This window comes from Eschscholzia californica, unplaced genomic scaffold, assembly GCF_041429995.1.
Source record: "Eschscholzia californica isolate CP2 unplaced genomic scaffold, dmEscCali1.0.p SCAF_4, whole genome shotgun sequence".
NCBI classification, from domain to species: Eukaryota; Viridiplantae; Streptophyta; class Magnoliopsida; order Ranunculales; family Papaveraceae; genus Eschscholzia; species Eschscholzia californica.
Window position 1 is genome coordinate 12720918 of NW_028238461.1, and position 25581 is coordinate 12746498.

The 25581-nt window shown below is 35.1% G+C and overlaps 3 protein-coding genes across 4 annotated transcripts; all 3 read left to right on the forward strand.

Annotated features, from left to right (window-relative positions):
• Positions 1-3773: 3773 nt before the first annotated feature.
• Positions 3774-7102, forward strand: LOC147542814 (bidirectional sugar transporter SWEET6a-like). Its single transcript, XM_086635207.1, has 6 exons — positions 3774-4219; positions 4454-4490; positions 4890-5106; positions 6125-6286; positions 6511-6630; positions 6729-7102. Exons 1-6 carry the CDS (start codon positions 4174-4176, stop codon positions 6855-6857), a joined length of 711 nt encoding a protein of 236 aa, XP_086491333.1. The 5' UTR covers positions 3774-4173; the 3' UTR covers positions 6858-7102.
• Positions 7103-14103: 7001 nt separating this feature from the next.
• LOC147542815 (uncharacterized) lies at positions 14104-14591 on the forward strand. Its single transcript, XM_086635339.1, has 2 exons — positions 14104-14448; positions 14568-14591. Exons 1-2 carry the CDS (start codon positions 14104-14106, stop codon positions 14589-14591), a joined length of 369 nt encoding a protein of 122 aa, XP_086491465.1.
• A 998-nt stretch (positions 14592-15589) lies between these two features.
• Positions 15590-24784, forward strand: ULP1D (UB-like protease 1D). 2 transcript variants are annotated; one of them, XM_086634226.1, is made up of 14 exons: positions 15590-16115; positions 16711-16762; positions 17125-17219; positions 17328-17590; positions 19857-19905; positions 21340-21419; positions 21505-21534; positions 21647-21742; positions 22261-22363; positions 22798-22895; positions 23349-23471; positions 23705-23819; positions 23974-24081; positions 24152-24784. In XM_086634226.1, exons 1-14 carry the CDS (start codon positions 15786-15788, stop codon positions 24398-24400), a joined length of 1791 nt encoding a protein of 596 aa, XP_086490352.1. In that variant the 5' UTR covers positions 15590-15785; the 3' UTR covers positions 24401-24784. The 2 variants fall into 2 exon arrangements, with proteins under 2 accessions (XP_086490352.1, XP_086490353.1); XM_086634227.1 differs by having other exon boundaries at positions 15667-16342; positions 16470-16762.
• The last annotated feature ends 797 nt before the right edge of the window (positions 24785-25581 follow it).

Here is a 25581-nt window from a genome sequence, read left to right on the forward strand (position 1 = left end):
TCCTTCATCCATCTCCCACTCTTTAATTCTCTCTCCCTCGCTTCTCCGTACCTTTCTCCTTCACCCCTCATCTCTCTATGCCTCCATATTTCATACTCATTATCTGTAATTCAAAAAAGAAATCCTCGTATACCAATTTACGTATGTCAAATTTCTTATTTGTCTTAATGCAAAAAAAAATTTCTTTTTCATCTTGATTAAAGATAAATGTGAAGAATTGTGAAGTTTGATGTTCATCTTATCTTTGTACACACAGATATATAGTTACCTAGATATATACTTATACATTATATATTTAATGTTAATTATTTTATTTGTCGTAATAATAAAATTCTTTCTAATTTTTTAACAAATTTTAACAAAAATAAGTGAAGTTTAGTCCACTTTGTTAGGTAAAACTGTTATCATAAAAAATCAAAGACCATGTTTTATGGAACTTTTTTTTTGATATTTCAAATTTTTTGATTGCAAATCCCTTCGCCCAGACATAATCTAGTTTGATGGATTTCCCTCAAACCAGAATGCATCCTGGTTTAAGGGAAATCCCTCTAATGCTTATATGGTTTGGATTAGAGTTTATCTGGTTTGGAGAGATTCGTATTCTCGAAACAGATAGAGAGGGAGAGTGGGGAAGAGAGGAAAGATAGTAGTGGGTGGTGGTGGTGGGAGGAGAGGCAGGGCCGGCCCTGACTTTTTGGTGGCCCGAAGCGAGTAAAAAAAATGTGGCCTTGTACTATATAAAAAGTTGAGGTATGTATTGCTATGCCTACGATACAATGATAGTTCGAACAAATGTTTAATTAATTTTAGTTGCCGCTTTGCAGGAAAAAAAATTAAGGGCTAGAAAATTTAAGTGACAAAAAAACTTAGATTTCCCTCGCACTCTAACCACAACTTCTCATTTTCACACCGACAAGGGTCTCCAGCATAATTTTGTTTCCACCGAACTTTAAAAGAAAAATATTAGATCGTCTTATTCCTCATCCTCTCCTCCCACCACCACCACCCACTACTATCTTTCCTCTCTTCCCCACTCTCCCTCTCTATCTGTTTCGAGAATACGAATCTCTCCAAACCAGATAAACTCTAATCCAAACCATATAAGCATTAGAGGGATTTCCCTTAAACCAGGATGCATTCTGGTTTGAGGGAAATCCATCAAACTAGATTATGTCTGGGCGAAGGGATTTGCAATCAAAAAATTTGAAATATAAAAAAAAAAGTTCCATAAAACATGGTCTTTGATTTTTATGATAACAGTTTTACCTAACAAAGTGGACTAAACTTCACTTATTTTTGTTAAAATTTGTTAAAAAATTAGAAAGAATTTTATTATTACGACAAATAAAATAATTAACATTAAATATATAATGTATAAGTATATATCTAGGTAACTATATATCTGTGTGTACAAAGATAAGATGAACATCAAACTTCACAATTCTTCACATTTATCTTTAATCAAGATGAACAAGAAATTTTTTTTGTATTAAGACAAATAAGAAATTTGACATACGTAAATTGGTATACGAGGATTTCTTTTTTGAATTACAGATAATGAGTATGAAATATGGAGGCATAGAGAGATGAGGGGTGAAGGAGAAAGGTACGGAGAAGCGAGGGAGAGAGAATTAAAGAGTGGGAGATGGATGAAGGAGAGACGTATGAAGAGGAGAAAGAGAAAATTTGACTGTGTCGGTAAATATGAGAGTTAAATTTTATAGATGGTCACAACTAGGGGCCAAGTTTTACAGTTAGTTAAAACTAGGGGCCACATTAGGATAAATCAAATTAGGTTTATAGGTTAGGTAAAGCGCACAACTTAAATGGTGGGCCCCCATGTTGGAATTTAAATTGAACCAATTGATTCTCTGATTCTCTCACCATCCGTCTTGTTACGCTGGTTGGGTTCAATTTACTGTAGGCACCACTTTTCATAAATGTTACAAGCAAAATTGTGGCCCCTAAAATTGTGTGGCCCAAAGCAAGGCTTTGCCTGCTTTGGGCTCAGGGCCGGCCCTGAGGAGAGGATGAGGAAGAAGACGATCTAATATTTTTCTTTTAAAGTTCGGTGGAAACAAAATTATGCTGGAGACCCTTGTCGGTGTGAAAATGAGAAGTTGTGGTTAGAGTGCGAGGGAAATCTAAGTTTTTTTGTCACTTAAATTTTCTAGCCCTTAATTTTTTTTCCTGCAAAGCGGCAACTAAAATTAATTAAACATTTGTTCGAACTATCATTGTATCGTAGGCATAGCAATACATACCTCAACTTTTTATATAGTACAAGGCCACATTTTTTTACTCGCTTCGGGCCACCAAAAAGTCAGGACCGGCCCTGATGAAAGATGTCTATTAGGATTTAGGCATGTCAATTTTCAATCTATGACCAATTTTGTAAGTTTGTATACAGAAAGTTTTTTTTTCGTTGAAAGTGTATATAGTTACCATTCTCATTTTGACTATTCTCATTAAACTATCCACATGTAACTTTCTTATATTGGTAGAGTTTAAATATAGGTATCCCAACATACCCCATCTATGCTCTCAACAAAAAACATACCCCATCTGTGGTTCTATTTGTGAATGAGGTAAGAACATGAGATTTAAGTTATTCCTTATATGTAATACAAACCATAATGAATGAAACCTAACATTTGATATTTCGATCCAAACTTTAATTTTCAGTTATCAATGACTTTCTTGATAATACGAAGGTCACTCATTTTATATTAGCGGTGTAAAAAATTACGGTGTAAAAGAAATTGCTATGTATAACTCATAAAGTTTAGAAATGGTTAAGCATGTACAGCTCACATATTAATCATTTCGCGACCTACTATATAATTTCTTTTAATCCCTAATTTGACTCCAAATAATTTAGAGTTACTTCATAGAAACGCTAGTCGTGTTATACAGATCTGGACTGACCGCCTGGCACGTCAAAAGCGGGTTAGTCCATGGGTCTACTGACAATCTTTCTTTTTACAACTTTTTATTACGTGTCACTAAAAAATGTACATGACACCATCAACTGTAGTTACATGTGAACTGTGTTTATTATTTCTTTATGATGTATCAATGCTGCATAATTAGTCTTGTAGTCTATCTAACAAAAAACACATTATTATATCAAAATTATGCATATCGTCATGTAACATATCATATTAATAGTTGTCATATATACACATACGCATATCCAGGAATACATACGAATTTGACAGACAAGTCTTTAGAAACCGTGGCCCAGACCAAATCGACTACGAACTCGATCGCAATCCCAGTGGGCCACCATCTCAAGTGGCGAGCAGGTTATTTCATCAGCAAATATTTGTAAATCTTGTCCAAAATGTTAATATTGAATTTTGCCTTTTGAACCCGATCTCCACGGATGGATCCACATTGAATGCCCCCATTTTTAATGGAAAGTCCAGATTTTACCATTCAAAGGCGCCAGACCGTATGATTATTCCTTGGACAAAAATAAAGTAATAAACAAACAAACTTGAGGTGATTTTTGTAACTAACCGTAACAAATTAGAAAATTATACATGGCCCGAGCTATACACCCGAAAAAGTGTCGAAAATGCAAATTCACGTGAGCCATCAGATTTCATCTTTTTTTGCATTCTATTTCGATGTTCGGGTACTTTTCGGGTTTGAGTCAGGTCATATAGCATTACAGTAACAACCAATAACCATGCAAACAGCCGCAGAGAGGAATTGGTGGGAAAATATTTTCCATTATGAGCGATCAGTATTTTCCTCCCTCATCCAATTTATCAGAGACCGAGTAACACTCCGCGTCTCACTCACTATCTTAGAGAGAGAAAGTCTGGATATGGATTCCAACTTTTAGAGAGAGAGAGAGAGAGAAACTGTTTGTCTATCCATTCTAAAGTGTGTTTGTGTGTAGAGAGAAAGAGTGAGAAATGAAATTAAGAGTGTATTTATAGTAGGCCAACTATATCAGATATACTCGAATTCATTATATCCTTAAAAGACTACAAATACTCGAATCCCATAACTCTTTCCTTTCACTCTCTCTCTCTCTCTCTCTCTCTCTCTCTCTCTCTCTCTCTCTCTTACCCTCTCTCTCAAGAATTTTAACGCTCTCTCTTTCTTCTTCATCAAGTTCTCTTCTTCTTCTTCTTGATCGAGTAAAGACTTATTAAGATGACAATCAGCATAGATTCCATTCGTAATATCGTCGGTATTATTGGTTAGTACTACTAGAAAACCCTAATTCATCTTCTTCAACCTTTTTGTCTTTTGTTATTACCGATTCAGATATCTTTTATCATTTCATCATCATAATCATCATTTAATCGATCTTTATATTATTTTTACATATTCACATAGATTTAATTCCTATATTGATTAATTATACAAAATCTTTAACTGTTCTTTGATTTTTCGATTCTGTTTTGATTTCTAATGATCATTTTTTTTGCAGGTAATGTCATTTCTTTCGGTTTATTTGCTGCTCCTGCGTATGTCTCTCTCTCTCTCTCTAATAACTTTCTCTCTCTAAAAGTTTCTCTTTCTAACCATTAACAGTTCCTCTCTATTCCTCTGTTCTTCTGCAATTTTCCTTAATCACCACTTAATTAGTTCACTAAGCACGATTTTACGTATAATGAACCGTTTTTACGCTAACCAAAAAAACAGTAATCTCATTACTAACATACGCCATGTGCGTGATACGCACACTACTCTCTTGGAAATCTTCTTACAGTTATTCCGTACTACAAATATTCCTTTCTCAAAGAGATCTGTTATTATACATATGTTTTATACTATTATCTTACGATTGGTAAATCATGTCCGTTCCATTACATTTTACTCATCTCTATGATATTGCATTGATTGTTGACTTTTTGCTTGACCAGGCCGACTTTTTACAAGATTATTAAACGAAAATCAGTGGAAGAATTTTCGCCTAATCCCTATTTGGCTACGTTACTTAATTGTTTGTTATGGGTTTATTATGGCCTTCCGATTGTTCACCCAAACAGTATTTTGGTAACCACTATCAATAGTGTGGGTGTATTTATGGAGGTCGTTTATCTCATCATCTTTATGCTTTACTGCACCAAAAAACAACGAGTAAGTATTTCTTTTCACCATTATAATATAATTTATCGAGCTTCAACTATAAATTTTGTGTTCGATTTTGATTATAACACATACCCTTAGATATTTGAATGATATAGATCCATACATTTTACATATCTTTTGAGTCTATCTGCCTAAACTTGTTAGATTTCGGTATTTCCTATATGTGATGTGATGGTATGGTGATTTAGAATCTTCGAACATAGTAATATTATTATCTTGTAACAATTGGGTTGGGATTGGACAAATCGAAGTGTAATCTTTGAGTAAATCATCGTAAACTTGTTAGGGTTGGGTATTTACTACTATGTGATGTGATGGTATGGTGATTTAGAATCTTCGGACATAGTTATATTTGAATTTGAATAGATCTCTAAAATAATTAAAATTTGATCATTTATTTTGTTCCAATTAGTTTCTTGTGAAGTCAAAAAATCTTTTTTGTTAAAAATTTCAAATATATTTTTAAGAATGTTGGAAATGGGATTTTTCTATTGTTAGCAATTTTAGGTAGATATTATGGGTTTCTTCTTAAATCCCTATATCAATCCAATTTAGGGCCGTCTTCACTCAATTGGTACAAGGCTTTACAAAATGGAACTCCTACTATCATACTAGTGTCTCCATGATTCTAAGTTAGATCTTATATCTAACCTGACTATTAAAGTGACTTGAGTCAAATTTTGAAATATTATTTATTATCTAACTCGTGGTTCTGACTTGTTTGAATAGCTTAATTGAATTGATTTTGGATGTTTTCGTGTTAGGCAATTTATATTCAAACTAGTAAAATAATTTAGATAACAGAGAAACAAAAACCACCTTACTACATAAAATGTATTTTTAAGTCATATTCCTTGTCATCGTAGATATTATTGAAAAATTTGTCATCGTGTTTGCATCGAGCATATATATGCCTATACGGCTATGCGTGTGTTCTTGGATTCATGTAATATACATTCCCTCTCTATATATATTTACTTATCAAAGCTGTAAATTAACATTTCAGGGGTATGTGCTTAAAGTAGTTGCAGTTGAAGTAATATTCTATGGACTAGTAATTGGTCTTACTCTAGGCCTCTTACACACAACAGAGAAGAGAACTTTGGTGGTTGGAATTCTCTGCCTCATCTTCAACATTTGCATGTATGCCATGCCTCTTGACGTTGTGGTATGTTTACTTTTTTTTTTCCCCCAAAACTATAGTATTTTTTCTTTCCTATTTCAAACTCGGACCCGTGAATACATGACGATTGACCTTGTTTTACACTCTGGGCTTCGTGTGTGGTCTCTCTACCCCCAGTACCAAATGGACAACAAAAACTTGGGATTTTTTACGATCATTTTCCCTTCCATATGCAGTATAAAGTAACAATCTTGAGTATGATTTTGCAGAGATTGGTTATAAGAACAAAGAGCGTTGAGTATATGCCCTTTTATCTTTTACTCGCAAACTTCCTCAATGGTGGGACTTGGTTGACATTTGCTTTGCTCCGTTTTGACCTCTTCATCACGGTAAATTCTCACAAACTGCATTGAATTTTAGGATATTTATATCAGAACCAATAACAGTACTAGTACGAATTCACAATATTTTTTTAATGTGTTTGTAGATAAGTAATGGTTCGGGAGCCGTTCTTGGTGCAATTCAGTTGTTAGTGTACGGAATATACTACAAAACCACACCGAAGAAAACAAATGTGAAGCCAAACACCGATGTGGAGCTTCAATCAACTGTCTAAACATGAAAATTGAACACACCAATCCAGTCTCATAAATTTTCTTCATTTAGATATAGAACGTTTTGTTCCAGACTTCTTTACTTGTTCTTTTTACTGAGTTCTTTTGTTAGTTTGAACAGAGAATGTTTTGTTAGTTGTAATAGTTTGTTTAGTAGAAGGGGTTTTTGAATCCAAATACCTTTTATATCAAGACTTGTAGTATAAGTTCGAGAACTTAATCCATGTGGAAAGGTTTTTGGGTTTGATTCTAGTGATTGGTGAGTGTTAATGACAGGTGGTGATGACCTGATGAGCGTGCTTGCTGATGTGGTGATGACATGGCAATATTATTAAGGTGGTGGTTGTGGTGTTGAAGTGATAATGTAAATTGGTAGTGATCCAATTCCAAGGAATAATAACAGAGAATTGGTTGTGGCAAAATGTTCAAGCTAAGACAAACCAAACAAATTTGGCTTGATTTAGTGTGATGTGATATTCTCAAGAAAAAAAAAAAGACTCTTTTTGATCAATTCTGCCCATCCGCTCGTCTTCCAGTTATCACGTATATGGATTTAGAGCTTGGTGGTACTTGGTAATAAATTGACTATTAGGATTAGGTACCCATAGGTCATTTGATAAAAAAACAATATGGGGGTTATTTGTTTTGAATTTGGGCAAAGCCTGCTGGGCTGATCCAACCAAACGTTTTTTTTTTAATCTTTTCCAGACACTTGTAAGTATTCGTAACGAATTCTGATTTATGCACATGTAAGCAAGAAAGTTTTAAAGGTATCCTCTGTAAGTGTTAAAGACGTCTCATTCCTTCACAAACTCCACCTCGTACGAGTCCACTGAATTCACAAGAGACCATTTGGTACGCACCCACCGAGATTCAGTCCAATAGCTTATTTTTTGTGAAATCGGTGGACTCGCACTGAATTCACTAGAGGGCCATTTTAAAAAGAATGGGGACCTATGAAACTTTCCTTCTAATTTATTAATTTTAGTTTGATTCTATCTTCTTTTTTCATCTTTCCCTTAATTGAATTTCGTGTATGTTTTTTTGTTTAAATTTGTCTCGGTTAGTTTATGTCTGACTCAATTGAATTCAAAATCCACTTAAGCCACCATCCAGATAGGTCAAACAGAAAATAACAAACATTCTGATATCCTATCCGAGTCAGATATCTACTATTATGTAGTAATTTTTACGTAATTGTTGAAACACCTTCATTATTACGTAATGTGGCAGATACATCACTACTGGCCTCTATTACTGCCACCAACATCCCTTCTACGGGTAAGTGACAACCTTCCAATTTGGGTTTTAGTATAGGAATAGCACTTTTTAGCAAAGGCAGTGCATTAGATAGGGAGAGCACTCTTTTTAGAATAGGGAGGGATAAATATTTTTTTCAAGAATATTTCAAATTTATACTTTGGTCCCTCCCATCAAACTATTTTCAAAATTCAGGAAAAAATTCAGAAAAATCACATAAACACTCTCTCACGGACATAGCGTATGTTAGTAATGGTATTACTGTTTTTTGGTTAGCGTAGAAAAAAAATGCAAAAGAAAAGAGGAATACAAAGGAACTACTTTTAGAGAGAGAAAGTTAGAGTAGTGTGCGTATCACGGACATGGCGTATGTTAGTAATGGTATTACTGTTTTTTAGAGAGAAAGTTAGAGAGAGATTGTCATCTTAATAAGTCTTTACTCGATTGAGAAGAAGAAACCAGAAGAGAACTTGATGACGAAGACATAGCGTTAAAATTGGGTGTTAGAAATAGAGAGAGAGAATGAAAGGAAATATTATGGGATTCGAGTATTTGAAGTCATCATTAAGTACCACAAATTAATTACATTTCCTCCAATTTTTTTTTTCAAAATCACTATTACAGCCCCATACAAAATATGTCTTGACATTTAATATATTCTATCTATTAAAAATGCCATTAACCTAAACTTTCTTTCAATCGTGTGGATTTACCAATTTCTCCTTCAATTTCTAAATGCAGGCTCATGCATCTTAAATACAGTTGTCCGACCTTGTTTGATGTGGATACCCCGAGAAATTAAATCCTCTAAAAACCCCCACCTGGGTATTATCCTGTTTTCCAGCGATAAAGTCGATAACGATGGGGAAGAAATTAACGACCTCTATCAAAAATCTTAACGACCTCTACGACCTTCGCCGGAGTAATTTTAGAGAGAGAGAGAGAGAGGAAGAGAGAAAAAAAAAAGTTTTTTTTTTTTAGTTTGAAGGTCGCCGGCCGGAAATTTGGCCGGCCGGCGACCTCTGCCGGAGAAGGTGATGAGGTGGCGTAACAGATGATGTGGCGCGACATGGCAGAGAGAAAAAAAGAGATGGAGGAGAGAGAGTGACGGAAAGTTAAAGTTAACGGAAAAGGGGGCCATATGGGTATTTCTCGTAAAGTAGGGGGCCATGCGGGAAGCTGGTCACAAAGTTGGGGACCGTTAGGTAAATAACCCTTAATATAATAATGATGGACATATTTAGTAGGACTTGTGGAGATATTTGTTAAGATTGATGAAATTAATTTTGGAGAATATTAAATGTACTTATCCATAAGAATTTTAATCAAAGTGATTTTATTAACTTTAAGTCTTCAATTAGTACTATATATAATATACTCAGTGTCTCACTCACTATACTCCCAAGTTTTAGAAAAAGAAACTGTCTGTCTATCCCATTACTAACATACGCCATAATGAATCGTTTTTACGCTAACCAAAAAAGGGTTGTGATTAACTAACACACCCCATGTGCGTGATACGCACATCTTGTTACCGTTATCCCGTAAAATATTCTCTTCTCGGTTCGATTACATTTTATGCATCTCCAATATATTGCATTGATTGTTGCTTTTTTGCTTGACCAGTTTACAAGATTATTAAGAGAAAAACAGTGGAAGAATTTTCGCCAAATCCGCATTTGACTACGTTAGTTAATTGTTTGTTATGGGTTTATTATGGCCTTCCGGTTGTTCACCCAAACAGTATTTTGGTCACCACTATCAATAGTGTGGGTGTATTTCTGGAGGTCGTTTATCTCATCATCTTTATGTATTACTGCAGCAAGAAACAACGAGTAAGTATTTTTTGTCACTGTTGGACAAAAAAAAGTATTTTTTTATCACCATTATAATATAATTTATCGAGCTTCAACTAAAAATTTTGCTTGTGATTTCGATTTATAGATTTTTAAATGATATAGATAGGAACATTTTACATATCTTGTGAAGATTGGGACGAGATTGGACAGATCGAAGTGTAACTTTTGAGTCTATATGCCTAAACTTGTTAGATATCGGTATTTAATATATGTTATGTGATGTATAGATGAAAAAATATAGATAATGAGATAATGATTTACGTGGTTCGGCTAAGCCTACTCCACGGGAGAAGAAGAGAGCTCGCATTTCTCATTCATGGAATCTTGGAGGTGAGGTTACATCAGTTTTATAGATCAATACAGGAAACTAATTTAAGCAACACAATAGAGATATCATATCTTGCCTAAATTGTTATACTCAAATCTAAGACTATGAAGGAAATAAGTATATACTTCATATATCTTTCAAATCTTCTTCACCAACACTCCCCCCCAAGTTGGTGCGAATGTGTCAATAGAGCCCAACTTGAACAAAATCTCTTGAAACTTTTTAGCCGGCAGTCCTTTTGTGAAGATATCTGCTAGTTGCTGATCAGTACGAACAAAGGGAGTGCATATATTATTAGCCTTTATGTTGTCTCGGACAAAGTGGCAGTCCACTTCAATGTGCTTCGTTCTTTCGTGGAATACCGGATTCGAGGCTATATGCATAGCAGCTTCGTTATCACAAAACATCTTGGTGGGTTGAGATGAAGCAAAACCTAATTCTTCTAACAAGGCTCTAAGCCATATAATCTCGAAAGTAGTTGATGCGATGACACTATATTCTGCTTCTGCACTAGATCGAGCAACGACATTTTATTTCTTACTCTTCCATGTAACCATATTACCTCCAACAAAAGTGCAATAACCTGTTGTTGATTTTCGATCAACTGGACAACCAGCCCAATTAGCATCAGACTATGCTGAAATGGAGTGTCCAAAATCATCATCATTCTTGCGCATCAATATTCCTCTTCCTGGTGATCCTTTTAGATACTGCAAGATCCTCGTTGCTGCATCCATATGATTAGACTTTGGAGAATGCATAAAGCGACTTATTAAACTCACTGCATAAGATATGTCAGGTCGAGTAATGGTAAGATAAATTAATTTACCAACTAACCTTTGAAATTGACTAATATCTAATAGTAATTCACCTTTCTCGTCAATCTTACCACCACTTTCAATTGGAGTATCAACTGGTTTTACTCTCATTTTTCCTGTCTCTCTTAATAAGTCCAAAACATACTTTCTCTAATTCAGAAAAATCCCCTTTTTTGAGTAAGCAACTTCAATACCCAGAAAATATTTTAATATCCCTAAGTCTTTGATAACAAACCTCTTGTGAAGTATATCTTTAAGTTTTTCGATCTCATGTTGATCGTCACCAGTAATGACAAGATCATCAACATACACCAACACAATAGTAATTCCAGAGTTACCTTTTTTATAAATAAAGATGGATCAGCTGAGCTTCTTTTCAACCCACCCTTCATAAGAACTGAACTCAACTTAGTATACCATGCACGAAGCGACTGTTTAAGACCATATATCGCCTTTTTTAATTTACATACTAGATTAATGTTGCTTTCTTGAGGATGACCAGGCGGTATACTCATGTAAACTTCTTTTTCAAGATTACCGTGTAGGAATGCATCTTTCACATCCATCTGAAATAACTTCCAATCTTTGTTAGCGGCAAGAGACATAAGAACTCTAAAGGTGTTCATCTTGGCAACTGGAGCAAAAGTTTCTTTGTAATCTTCTCCATATGTTTGAGTAAATCTCTTAGCAACCAACCTCGCTTTATGTCGTTCTATACTTCCATCACTTTTGTATTTAGTTTTATATACCCACGGACAACCAACAGTTATTTTTCCGTGTAGTAACTTTACTAGTTCCCATGTTTTGTTTTCATCAAAAGCTTGCAACTATTCTTTCATTACTTTCATCCAAATTGGGTTGGATCAAGCTTCTGTAAAAAATTTTGGCTCTTGATCACTCGATATTGCACTTAAAAAGGCAAAATGTGAAGGGGCAACATTATCATAAGTCAAATGGGCCTCCAAAAGGTAAGCAACCGCATGGTATGTGAATAAATCTTTCATTTTTCTGAAGGTCTTGTCTCTCTACCAGACCTTCTTAGTATTGAAACTGCTTCACTTTGAGGAGGTATCATTTGTTCTGCTATCCTATCACTGGGATCATTATTTGTCGGAGTTGGTATTGGTTGATTTGTTGATTCAACACGTTCAACATCATTGTTAGAGGATTCATTATCAATAGTAGGAAGTGGCATAGAATTGTTATCTCTGGCAGGAAGTGGCACCATGTCTGCCATATACTCCTCCTGGGACCGATTCCCAGATTCAGATTGAAAATAAGCATGATCTTCATCAAATAAAACATCCCGGGAAATCATAAGCTTTTTTGTTGTTAGATTATAACATACATACCCCTTTTTAGTTGAAGAATATCCAAAGAAAATACATTTACTTGATCGAGCATCAAATTTGTCACGATTTTGTGTTTGTTGGTGAACATAACACACTCACCCGCATACCCGAAGATGAGAGATATCAGGTTTATGCCCTTTTAGAACTTCTAATGGAGATTTAAAATTAAGGATTCGAGTAGGAAGTCTATTGATCAAATACGTAGCAGTTAACATACTATGAGACCAATACCTTTTTGGAACGTTCATTTGCATCATGAGGGCACGAGCAGTTTCCAGCACATGTCTATTTTTTGCGTTGTGAAACACCATTTTGTTGCAGTGTGCCAACACAACTCGTTTGATGCATAATACCCTGATTGCGGAGATAGTAAGGAAGTAAACCTTTGACATATTCTGTACCATTGTCACATCTAAAATATTTAATTTTAGCATCAAATTGATTTTTCACCATGCAATAAAAATCTACGAAAACAGAATACACATCACTCTTAGATTTCAGTAGAAACAACCACGTTGCTCGAGACCAATCATCAATAAATAACACAAAATATCTATAACCTCATATGAATCAACTGGAGCAGGACCCCATAAGTCTGAATGAACTAACTCAAAAGGCATAGTAGTTTTAGATGTAGAAATATTAAATGGTAAACGAGTTTGCTTAGAGAACTGACAAACATCACAGATACTGGACTCTATTGAAGAAGTAGGAAAAATATGAGATAAAATACGACTAGAGGAATGCCAAAGACGCTTATGGAGAATGGAAGTTGGCACAAGATTTGTTGTATGACACGCCTTATTCTGAGGACTGAACAAGTATAAGCCATTTGAGTAGACTCCTTTACCAATCATCAAATTCGTCTTTCGATCCTGAAAGATGACGAAAGTAGGTGTAAAAATAACATTACAATTTAAAGAATTTGTGATCTTTCCGACTGATAGAAGTTGAACAGGAAATGATGGAATTACAAGTGTCTCAGAGGGAGAGCAATTTGAGAAAAAATAAACTTTCCCACTTCCTGAAACAGGGGCTGTGCTTCCATTAGCCACAACAACATTATGCATATTTTAGGGACGTTAGCCATGTGGTCGGTAGCTCCAGAATCAACAATCTATAGATCCTTTTTAACAAAAGTCCCAATATTTTAGGGAGTTTTGGTCAAATTTCTTTTTTTACTTTCTCCTTCTGTTTTTTGTGAAATAAGAAAAGAATTGCTATTGTTTTCTTTCTTTTCTTTTATTTATTTTTTTCTATTTTTGCTTGAAATAAAAAAGAAAGAGTTGTTGGTGATGCTTTCTTGGATTGGTCCAATTTATATGTATGTAATGAAAATAATTAAGAAGCTTGTTTGGTTCATGTAACTCTATTCATCTTTCTTGGGTTGACTTAGGTTGAAGTTGGGACGGATCTCAAGTTGGGTTCACAATATATAGTTTTTTTTTTGTTAAAGAGGGTTCACAATAGTGGTACTCCAAAAATAGTTTGACCCTAAAATTATATTAATAAAAGCATCTAGATGATGGTTGGCTCTATAGGAGTAAAATTTCATAGATAGTGTATTTTCAGAAAATAATTGTGTAGAAAAGGAAATATAATAGAGACATAAGTATATAAACTAAAGTAAGATGAATAGAACATACAATCTTATTGCATCTACAAACAGTTTCCTGTACACCCAAACAGCTACACTCAAAACATACAATACACTGTCATCCACTAATACCCATTGGTGCCCTCCTCCTGAAGGATTCCTCAAAGTAAATTATGATGTTTTTTGGGATAAAGATTCACTTCAAACTTATATAGCTATTGTCATCACTGATTCTATAGGTACCGAACTTGTAAGAGAATCAACCCTCCTCAGTAGCAGATCAGTAGACGAGGGAGAAGGCAAAGCTTGTTTACATGGGGTCAGATGGGCTAAAGATCATGGAATCAAGAAAGTTATTTTTGAAGGGGATTCAGCTAATGTTTGCAACTTTTTGAATGGGAAAAAGAACTTATCCCACTGGACTTCTAGGCATTGTCTCCATGAAATTAGAAGCTTTGTCTTTTATTTTGATAATATTAACTTTGTATATATTAATAGGAAGTTCAACAGTCAAGCTCATAATCTTACTGTTAACTCTAGGAAAACCAAAACTTGCTCCTCTGCTTGTTTTCCTAACTGCTTGATACCCATTGTAACATCCATGAACAGGTTTTAACTTCTTATCAATAGATGTTATTTTGTCTCAAAAAAAAGATGAATAGAGCATATTTGAAGAAAATAAAATGCTCTAGTTTTGGACTAAACTCCAGCTGTTTGAGTGTGAAAATCACCAAAAAAAAATGAAAAATTATGATTGCTAAATTTGTAAAAGGATCAAATTTACTACCTAACAAAATGGTGTACCAAGTGTCAAGTGGTACTAGTTTCCCACATAGGGCATGTTATTCATCACGAGTCATCCAAAACTCGAAAAATTATTAATTCTTCCTATTTCCAACCAAAACACAAACATAAAACCCATACGAAACTATATTTGTTACAAGCGGAAAAAATCATAATTTCACGGAAATTCCTTAAATTTTAGAGCTTAATTAGAAAATTCCACTATACAAGAAGCCTACCAATGCATTAGAAGTTTAGAACATAATTGACACATGAAACAGTAAATTTTCATGTACAAGAATCTAAGTAATCATATCCCGATGCCTTTGAACATACTAAGGAAATGTCTATTCCAATAACATAACGTCTATCACTTACAAATTTCACCATAATAAGGACCCATAGTCAATAGTACTATATAGTTTAAAATACTCTTGTTTTATTTTTTTCAATTATCTGAGTCTAATTTGTAAGATTCGTAAACATTGATGTACTACAAACAAAGAGAGCAAAAAACAACGCAAGTTTAAACAAAAGATCATCTTCCTCAACTTTAACTACATCAAAAGAAATCTCGTTTCATTTTCTTATTCGGATTATAATGATTTTACATCAAATACTATAATAATGAGATACCCATATGTCTTTGGTTGCAAAAAAAAAAAGAAAAAAGAAACGAAAAAAAGAGATACCCCATGGTTGCCAACAAAGTGTAACATTAGGTCCCACACTTTTTTGCACTTTTGTTCACTCAAAAAACCTACCAATACTCCCAAAAAGACCCTACCTTCTCTCTCTCTCTCTCTCTCTCTCTAAAACTTTTCGAGTATTACTCTCTCTCTCTCTCTAGAATTTGGTATTTCTCTCATCCGGTATCAGTGAGAGAGAGAGAGAGAGAGTCGAAGCTTTAGCCTTCTTCCGTGTTATTTGGGCATGGAGAAGGAGAATATTAGTAAACCACTAGAGTTAGAATGGAAGACGATCCTCTCTCGTAAAGACGGTGGTGGTCCTCCGCCGGAACTGGTGGTGGTGACGAGCGGCAAGAACAAATCAGAACAACCACCACCGCTACCACCAGTTCTTACTCTAAAAGATGACCTAAATCAAATGTCTGATCAAATTATTAGTAGTACGATATCTAGGTTAAAAAGTAAGATTGTTTCACTCTCCCCAAAATTGCCTGATAATGGAGCTAAGTTGAGGGAGAGTCTAAAGCTTCATCTTGAAGAACAAGAGCGACGAATTCTCCTCAAATCTCAAAAGGTTTATTTCTCTCTCTCTCTCTATAAGTTTTCCTCTTCTTCCCCTTTATTTGGGTTATTTTTCTATTAGGTTTGTTATTTCTAGCTCTGGTTTGTTGCATGCATTATACATGATTAGTTCATCAATGTACTTAGCTTAATAATTGCTTGCATTTCCTTTGATTATGATACATTTTATTACATTTGATCAAAACCCATTTCAAAAATTCATGTACAGTGTAGATGTTGGTTGATTACAGTAGCTTTGATTAAGACTTGGGGCAAATTTTGGTGTTTAAGTTTGTGAAATTGAAGAAATAGCATGAATGATTCATGATTTTAAGATTAATGGTGATACAAAAGGGGAATTGTGGAGATAGAGGAAACACGATGTCAATGTACTTACATCTACTCATCGAAGAAAAATGTAGTTTTTGTTTTCTTTACGGAATTGGTGAAGTGGGTTTTTCTCCTCACATTCATTCGGAATGATATAACTTCTTAATGTTTTTGTTGTAACTTCTCAATCCGGTTCATTTCAATGTTAAATTATCGCTCTTTTTTCGTATCAGTTTGTCATTTGTTCTTGTATAGTATGACTTGTTTGTCCTTCTCAGAGTGCTGATGAGGGTGAGAAGGCAATGCTACCTCAGAGACAACATTCTTCAGGTAAGATATTTCATCGTTTAGCTTTGGATTCTTATACTTCCATCTTTATGATATATTCTTTGATGAGACTTGGGTACAAGGAATGAAATTTCGGTAGGTATGGAAATAGAAATGTTTCGGTTACTTGGGCCGAAATATTTCAAAATTTAATTCCTTGATCAGACATTGTTAAGAGATAGAATTAAATTTCAGTTTGGGTCGAAATTTCGGTGGGCATGGAAATGGAAATATTTCGGTCATATCAGCGAAATATTTTGAAACTTAACTCCTTGCTTTGGTACACTTGTAGGAATTTTTAGTTTGATTTCGATTTTTTTCCTGTTATATGCTACTCCGAGTTCTGATGATTAATAAGTTGGCAGGTCTAGAAAATGGCTTCAAGTCAGAGACTGCATCATCTCAGGCCCAACCACAATCCTTATTTGCCTGTATTTTATCTAAAAAACTAGATGAAAAGGTATGAAAATTGTAAATTTGTAACTGCTTGATGCACCCACTATTTTTTTTCCGTCACCATAGTTTCTAAATTATGAGGAATAAAAGTGCTTCAATATTCCATCATCAGGCAGATTGTAGCTCTCTTCGTACTAAAAAAGCATTTGGCAAGGAGCTTTACTCAGGAAATGGTGAACCAGATACGTTAAACAAGCTCAGAGAGGAGACAAGAGTGCTGTCAAGAAAATCATCTTTCAAATGCTCTAGCAGTGACATTGTCGACAGAGACAAAGATATGCCGTCTACTGGGAACCAAAATCTAAAGAGAATTTCGTCTTTTTATTTATATTCTCCTCAAGACAATGGAAACTTGTCAACTCAATGCTCAAAGAGGTACTTTTTGCTATTCTTCGTTTATTTAAAGTTGTGTGACTGAGTATTGTTGAGATACCATATATGTAGAGAGTCTGCAGGTATTGCCGAACTCCAATACACTGTTTAATACTTTAACTGCTTATGATGCAAACATACGCTTGTGTAGTTAGTTGTATGTTGCTTACCGTTTCCAAAAAAAGTTATATGTTGCTTAAGTTGTGTCAAGTAAAAAACACTGCTGGTTTTGTAAATTGTAATAATATATTAAATCCATTCAGAGTTTGATCTTACTTAACCTAGAAAACGTTCCAGAAAGGCAGGTCCACTGTTGAATTTTTAGTATTCAGTAACTGGTGATCAAAATAATGGGTGAAGTTCAGCTAATTCTGGGGCTATTTATTATTCATGGTCCGAAGAAACACGGCATCTGAACACTATGACTTTTAAGTCCGTAAATTTTATATCATACATTAATGTTGAAGCAAGTGATTCGAAGAATTTTATCAAGAAACAGATAAGAAGATAGGGTTCCTAGTTCTTTTTTGTCTTGTTAGGAAAACAATACTAGGATCCATGATTTGATCGTATACCATGGAAGAGAAGACAATTATAGGTTATCAGGTTTTCAAAGGGGAGGCAAATGATTGTGTACGTACTTAAACAGTGCATAAAATGGTTTACAAGGGCGACACTTCTTTCCCTTCACCTTTTTGAGGATTCAGCTTCTTGGAAGGGGATATCATAATTCTTTTTGAAAAGGTTAACAGTAACTATATTAAGAGTGAGGAAAACAGAAAGGCAGATATGGTCATACAACCATTACAATCTCATCAAGAGATTGAATCACTTATCCACTATCCCTACGGACCCCGCCTGAATGCAAACACTTCATTCAACAAGAAAATTGTAATTTGTGGGGATGTCTTAGAATATAATGCGCTTGGCGAGTAGAGAATTAAACTAATTGAATTATATAGTCTGAGGGCTTCAAACTTCGTAGTGACGTTGCAATTCGATAACGTTTAAGCTTCAGATTGAGGATGTGAATTTTTGAATTGCTTTTCTGGTAGGATCAAATGGATCCAAGGTGTGGAACAGATAGGTTGGATGGCGGAGAGCTCGCCAATCCTGGTTAATCGGGACAATCTATTACTAGATTGTCCATCCATAACTGGATTGACAATCTCATATCCTACATTACGCAATTCACGTATATCTCAGATTGTGCCAATGGATGAACTGGGTGTTTTGCAGCACATATTTCTTTCCACTAAGGTATTAAATTTAGGTTTCCGGATAAACTTAGGTCCTTATGGAGAATGATTTATTTGTGGAAATAATTAGAAATCCATGGAAAGTAAATAATGGAAGTTTTTGTTAGAGAGTTAGCATACAATAAAAGAAGCAAAAAAGAGAATGGCGCTATGTTGTTAACTTTTAAGTTTTAATAATATTTGGCTCCATAAAATTGAAAATATGTTGTCATTTGTTTTAGTAACAAAACTAATAACAACATATCAACATCATAAAGATAAATTAAAATCAACACTCTTGTATTCAATAAGGTGAGTACTTTATTCCATAAGATCAAGCCAGCCAATGTTTTTATTACACTTCCTTAGTTTTTTTATAAAAATTACGGTTATAATAATTGTTTGTCGAAATGAACGACAACTGCCACATGTGACATTATATGTTAATGTCTTGGTCATTTCAACCAAAAATGCCGAATTTTATACTGTGCCCTTCTTTATTGATGAATTCGTTGGCATCTAGTTGGTTATGTGTCATAAAATGCCAATTCTTGTGGCACGTTGATGCAAGTTCTGGTTGAAGTATCACGGTATATATAAATCACATAGTTGTTACTGAAGTATCAGGATACATAATAAACCACAATACTTGTTATGGTCTCAATGTGTAATTGGCAGCTATTAACAATTGCAGATATCTTTCCAGTTCTGAAGACCTCAAGACTTTGTGGTTCTCCATAGTATCTTAGCAAAATTTGAAATGAATTTGGTGGAAAAGCCAAAAGTCTATCTGATACTAAAATAAGAACTCTTCGGAGCTCAATTTCTTCACTGTCAGGAATTATTTTTTGCCTTCCGGATATACCGAAAGATACGATGATTTGGCACTGTCTTAGTAGTTAATTTGTCATAAAAGTTATTACAACAATGATCAGATATATTTAAGCTTTAAAGAAATAGATTTTCTTCTTCTTCTTACGTTCCTTTTTTATCATTTCAAACAATAAATTAGTAGTACAACCTTTTGCCAGGACGAAGGTTTCCGAAGGCCAAGCTTTAAATGATTCAAGAAGTAGGAAGGTAAGTGCTTTGGTTTTAATCCCAATTATCAAAAGAAGACCTTATTGCATGCAGATCTTTAAGTATTTTGTCTGATTCTCGTTGCCTTTGCTAGCATTACCGAAGGTTATCAGGGCTGAAAAGGGGGCTTTTGGAGGTTAAGATTATTAGGGCGAGGCAGGACAGTGGGGTTACCGCATTATATGGATTTTTGCAATTATATATGGTCATTCAAATATTACACGTTAAACTAGTATATTTGAAATTGTAGTTATTTAGATGAGCTTTTTAGAGCTGGGGTAGAGCACTTGACAACATTCTAGTCAGTGCTTACTCTCTTTGGGCGTAATAGCCGCTGCTCCGTATGGAATGATATGAATATATTGGAAAGGGGTAATACTGGGTGAACGAGCTTCATTTTATTTCCACCCTTCCATATGGAGAAGCACCTTTTGCTCTGAGAGGCTTTGGATAGTCACAATTATTGATAGTCTGCTTTTGTGTATTATCTGGTCCTAGTTGCCTACAGTTGATTATCTTGGTCCTAGTGTTTGCATAGCACTATCCCGGGTTTCCAGTTTTTTGACACTGAATAAAGCTGAGAGGGCATGGCAGGAATGCTTCAATATTCGCTATGTGGCTATGCAGTTTAAGGGGTTACTCATTCTGAATTTAGCTAATTTGATATGCTTGGCACTTAACTCCATAGTCGCCTACTGTTTTTTTGAACAAGTTGAATTAGTATATGTGAAAGAATATACAAGAGAGACCCACTTGATTTGAATGAGAACCAAGAGGGAAACAAACAGATTCAGCATATGCAAGCCTACAAAGAATGCAAAACTACTATGTAGCTATTATGGCCTCTGAAGATCAAATTCTAGTTACTCATGGCAATGATATCAAATTTATATCATCAACGTTGTACTACCTGTTGTTCAATTAGATGTACGGTTATACCCTTAGCTTTAGAAGGAACCCTATATTTATAATGAGAAGTGGCTACTTTATCAAATTTTGTACTCAGTTCTTGCCTGAATTCCATAATACGGCATATTTAGAGCCTTGCATAATGGTTCTTACTTAAAGTCTTAGATAGGGTTCTGAATCTATTGATATTCCTGTGTCGTCCACTCATCCCCATTACGTAATAGTGTGTACTTAGCCACATTGTGGTGTTGCAGTTCAGGAGTTCTAAAATGTTTGTTTCTTAAAATAATATTTGTACATGAGACACTCCTGACCAGCAACCCATATGTCGATTTGTTTTTATTTTTTAGATGTTGAAAAGTTCATTTATCATTATTCTATCTTTCTCCATTTTGTTGGAAGTCGATAGAGAATCTGTCATAACCTTTCTAACTGAACCTCAGTCTGTTTTTAGTGTCCCTTATATATTCATTTCAATTTCCTTAGATTGTCTTCATCGACTGAGTCGATGATGCTGTGAAACAGGGAGAAACTGTAGTTCTTGTGGATGAAGAAGATTGTCACCCTACAGATACTACTGAGCAAGAGGGCAATCCCCTTGAGAGGTGAATGTTTCGGTTTTATTTTCCCACTTGTCGGGTGGTTTTAAAGCTGTTTCTGATGTCATACATGCACCCGTTGTTTTTGCAGTATGGAAGCTAAATTCTATTATCCATCGAGGTAAAGTTTGCTCTTTAGTTTGAAGACAACATAAAGTACTACTCTCTTAATGTACAATGTCTCGCCCTTTACATGCGTAGCGTTATGCTTATATACTGGCTTATTATTGCAGGGATGATCCTGAGTCCGTCGAACTTTGTTATTCAGACATCGAATGCCTTGCTCCTGAAGCTTTTCTCTCATCAACTATTATGAACTTTTATATTAGGTAAGTTTTCGAAAGTTGGCTCAATCTCCTAGTGTTGTTTCTCTCATTTCCCTTCATTTAAAGTACTCTTATCTAAACTTTAAAGGTTGGGAAATCTCGAAATGTGGAAGTTGAAGTTTAAAACTTAATTCTTGTCCCTGTAATCAATCACCTGATTAGGTCTAAGACGGATAACCTCATCTGGTTATAAAAAAGGTTGCCCTAGATAAGAGTTACCAACCAAAGAAAAACAAACATATAATTAGAGCTCTTTTGTAGCTCAAGTTAAAGCTCCCGCTGATGAGAAAGGGAAGAAATGGAATTAGAATTGGTTAGCACTTACTGATCTAGAATTCTTCCATTATTTGTGCAACTACTTGGACGGCCAGTTCCTGTGGTTCCTGCTGATTGAGTTTCTTATCTGTCGAGCAAATCATACACATAGATTTTGCTCTCTGGTTTCTTTCTTCCTCGAATTCTTTTAGGAGTGCTACTGGACAAATAATTACGTCCTAATAACTTGTGATCCTGTATGATAGACATCTGCAGCAACCTGTTCAAGCAACTGGTAAATCAAGAGTGGATTATCATTGCTTCAACACATATTTTTACGGAAAGCTCAAGGAAGCAGTTACATACAAGGTATAATACTATTAGTATTTATAGTTTTTACCTAATTATACTATTTCTCCAATATTATGCTTCTCGATCATGGAAAATCGACGTAGAAAGCTATAGAACTTGGTAATGAATTGGTGAGACTAATGTGTGCTACTAACCACTGAAACAGCTATCCTGATGACAACTTCTGTCACTGAAACATGTTGGAGTTATGAGTTCGTAGGATTGTACTGTTTCTCTTGTAAGCAAAGTAAAGCAAGAATACAAGAACAGCACGGCCTAATTTCTTTGGTGCCGTTTGCTACTATGTATAGTCTTAAACAAATAGATGACGAGTGAAGAACACATCATCCTTCAAGTCATTCTTCTATTGTTTACCTATACTCTTCGGTCCTGGTCGGCTAGTCCTATATAGCGTGTATAGGGTACAACTCATCTCTTGTTATATTTTGTAGAGAAGTGACAAGGATGCTGTTTTTGCCAAGTTTAGGAGGTGGTGGAGAGGTGTTAACATCTTTGAGAAGGCTTACATACTTTTGCCAATACATGACAGGTGAGTTGGTTTGAACTAACTCTTATGTTTATGAACCTCATCCTTAAGCAGATTCTTGTAGGCAATAATGAAATAAAAGCAAAAAAAGCAAATGCAAGTGTACATCCATTCAGGACTTGGTTTCATGGAAATACACTAAAAGAATCTGATAGAAAATCTTGAAGTTCTGAAAAGAATATATTTCTTTCATGTCTCTGCTGCTAGACCAAACTAGTGTTTGTATTTCACGATTTCCGTGATCCTACATTCGTACTGTTACTTTCTGTGGGAAAATTTGATTCAAACCTTTAAAACCTCTTCTAAATTCTAACTAAATTAAAAATTTCCAGGTTCAGGCTTGTGAAATAGTTGGTTGGAATCACAGTTAATGATTATTTTTTTTTAAATTTTCGTTATCTCTCGCAGTCTCACTTGACTTATCGCAAACTGACTTCTGGTGTTTCATTAAATCAGCCTTCATTGGAGCTTGGTGATTATTTGCATACCAGCCAAGGAAGATGAATCAGGGCCAATTATACTCCATTTAGATTCATTGGGATTTCATGATAGTCGCCAAATCTTTCAAAATGTTAGAAGGTGAGACAAATGAAGTCCTAATGAAACCACTTATAATATAACTTGTTTTTGTTCGTTTTAATTGAACTTTATGCCTAGTTGACTAACTGATTTTGCTGCTAATAAATATTCCTTCGATACCGCTAACCAGATTAACACCCATTTGTTTGACTGTATTCGCAATCTTTACACTGTTCTTGTGCTACAAGATTAAACTTTGATTTCTAAAATGGTGTGTAATTGGTGTTCTCTAGCTTCTTGAAAGACGAGTGGAGCTACTTAAATCAGGAGGCTGTTCAACTAGACCTTCCTATTGCAGATAGAATATGGAAACACCTTCCTCGAAGAATTGATGAGAAAATAATAAGTGTAAGCTCTTCTATATGTGCCTTGATTTTGATTTTTTTCTTTAGGCATATTATGCTCGTACACCTTTTGAGCACCCAACTATTCCTCCTAGTTTTCTGTTGTATCGTCGATTGTCTAATACTTAAGTATCATGCCTTCATGTTGTCCTTATCAGGTTCCTCAGCAGAAAAATGACTTCGACTGTGGCATTTTTGTACTGTTCTTCACGAAGCGTTTCATCAAGGAAGCCCCTGAACGACTCAAGAAAAGGGATCTAGCCATGGTATGGTGTTACGATTTCTACTCCGTCAATTTGTTACATATACCTTGTTTGACACCATTTAGTTTTTCAGTTCGGCAGGCAGTGGTTCAAACCCGAGGAAGCTTCCGGATTAAGAGAGACAATACGAAAATTACTTACCCAAGAATTTCAAAAATCTAAAACAAAAACTGAAAGCCGAAATCTGTCTCCTTCATCTTCCAGTCACGAGGACTCTGACTCTGACTCTGACAAATGGTCTCTGCAACCTAGGGCTACTGAAACTGAAAAGATGGATTTATCACCCACAGCTTCGGGTGGCAATTTTCTAATGAATGATTGATGCGAAAAAAAGCAGAAGAATGTGCATTTTGTGAATATCACAAGTCCTTCACGGTTCATATCAAATCTTCTTGTCAGATGTAGATGACCAGTGTAAACAAAATTAAGGATGTGGTAGCTTCAATCATATAGAAATCTCGAAAGAAAAAAAATAAAGAGGATTGACTGAATGACTGGGAACATGATTCACATAAGTGTGAAAAATAGGTCAGAACTACAAAATTTTGAAATTGTGCAGTATGAGTTCTTTTTTGAATCAGTTTTGTATTCAGAGCTGAAGCTTGTGTGCTCTGTGAATTAGAACTCAAAGTGACAAAGGGGGAATTTTGTTCCCCTCTAGACTCAATGCAAAGATATAACTTGAATAAAAAATTTCTTCTGGACTTGATGTTGTTGGTTTCAGGGTTTTGTCCGTATATGTGGTCATCATTGAAGGATGCGGCCTCAATCTCACGATAAGGGTCAAGCATGCTCGAGAATTGGATCGGTTCTGCATCTTGTTCTGGTGTTGATTTTTTTTTTTAATATTAAGTGCAATGGTCATTACAAAGGTATTGATACATCGATATGATGTGATACGCACGATAACCGCCGAATTACTACTGGATTAAAGTCCAACAAAACTAAAACCAGAACAAGATGGACTAACCGCTGACCCAGTTGGCTAGAGACGACCGTTTACAACTGTTAGTTTGTGACCGAAATGCTAATGTCGGTACTGTTTCAGTGACCCTTAAGCTAAATTTACCTTTTAATCATTGGAACATGGGCGTCTTAAAGGAAATTGGTGAAAGATGTATGGGTTTCAGGAGTGTACACATTTCGATGGAGAACTTGTCAGATTTGAGAACTTGTGAGACGTAAAGCGAAGCCTAGTCCTAAACTAACTCTTCCACCATAGTTAACGCCGCGAAAGACACGAACCTTGACCGACGAACCCGTCAGTAGAGACTTATGGACATCGACGACCTACCGTTGGTAGAAAGACAAGTTGTGTTAACATAGATCACTCCAATGGATCTACTACTTAACATAGGCCCCTTCAGTGTATCAAGGAAATAGTCGTCAAAACTCGCCCGATGAGATTCTTAGAGGGAAACTCTATCAAACGCTCGCTAAGAATATTAAATCCATGTCATATTTGTGAAAATATTATAGAAAGTCTCGAGAGCTCCACAATAA

What these genes read in the sequence shown, in the direction of transcription:
- LOC147542814 (XM_086635207.1), top strand. Translation starts at nt 4,174, where the DNA reads ATGACAATCAGCATAGATTCCATTCGTAATATCGTCGGTATTATTG. An exon ending in TAATATCGTCGGTATTATTG is followed by an intron (nt 4,220 to 4,453) that starts GTTAGTACTACT and finishes TTTTTTTTGCAG; the next exon opens with GTAATGTCATTTCTTTCGGT. An exon ending in ACTGCACCAAAAAACAACGA is followed by an intron (nt 5,107 to 6,124) that starts GTAAGTATTTCT and finishes TTAACATTTCAG; the next exon opens with GGGTATGTGCTTAAAGTAGT.
- LOC147542815 (XM_086635339.1), top strand. Translation starts at nt 14,104, where the DNA reads ATGAATAGAACATACAATCTTATTGCATCTACAAACAGTTTCCTGTAC. An exon ending in TTGAAGGGGATTCAGCTAAT is followed by an intron (nt 14,449 to 14,567) that starts GTTTGCAACTTT and finishes ATATATTAATAG; the next exon opens with GAAGTTCAACAGTCAAGCTC.
- ULP1D (XM_086634226.1), top strand. Translation starts at nt 15,786, where the DNA reads ATGGAGAAGGAGAATATTAGTAAACCACTAGAGTTAGAATGGAAGACG. An exon ending in TCAACTCAATGCTCAAAGAG is followed by an intron (nt 17,591 to 19,856) that starts GTACTTTTTGCT and finishes ACCTTTTGCCAG; the next exon opens with GACGAAGGTTTCCGAAGGCC. An exon ending in ATGATTCAAGAAGTAGGAAG is followed by an intron (nt 19,906 to 21,339) that starts GTAAGTGCTTTG and finishes GCTGTGAAACAG; the next exon opens with GGAGAAACTGTAGTTCTTGT.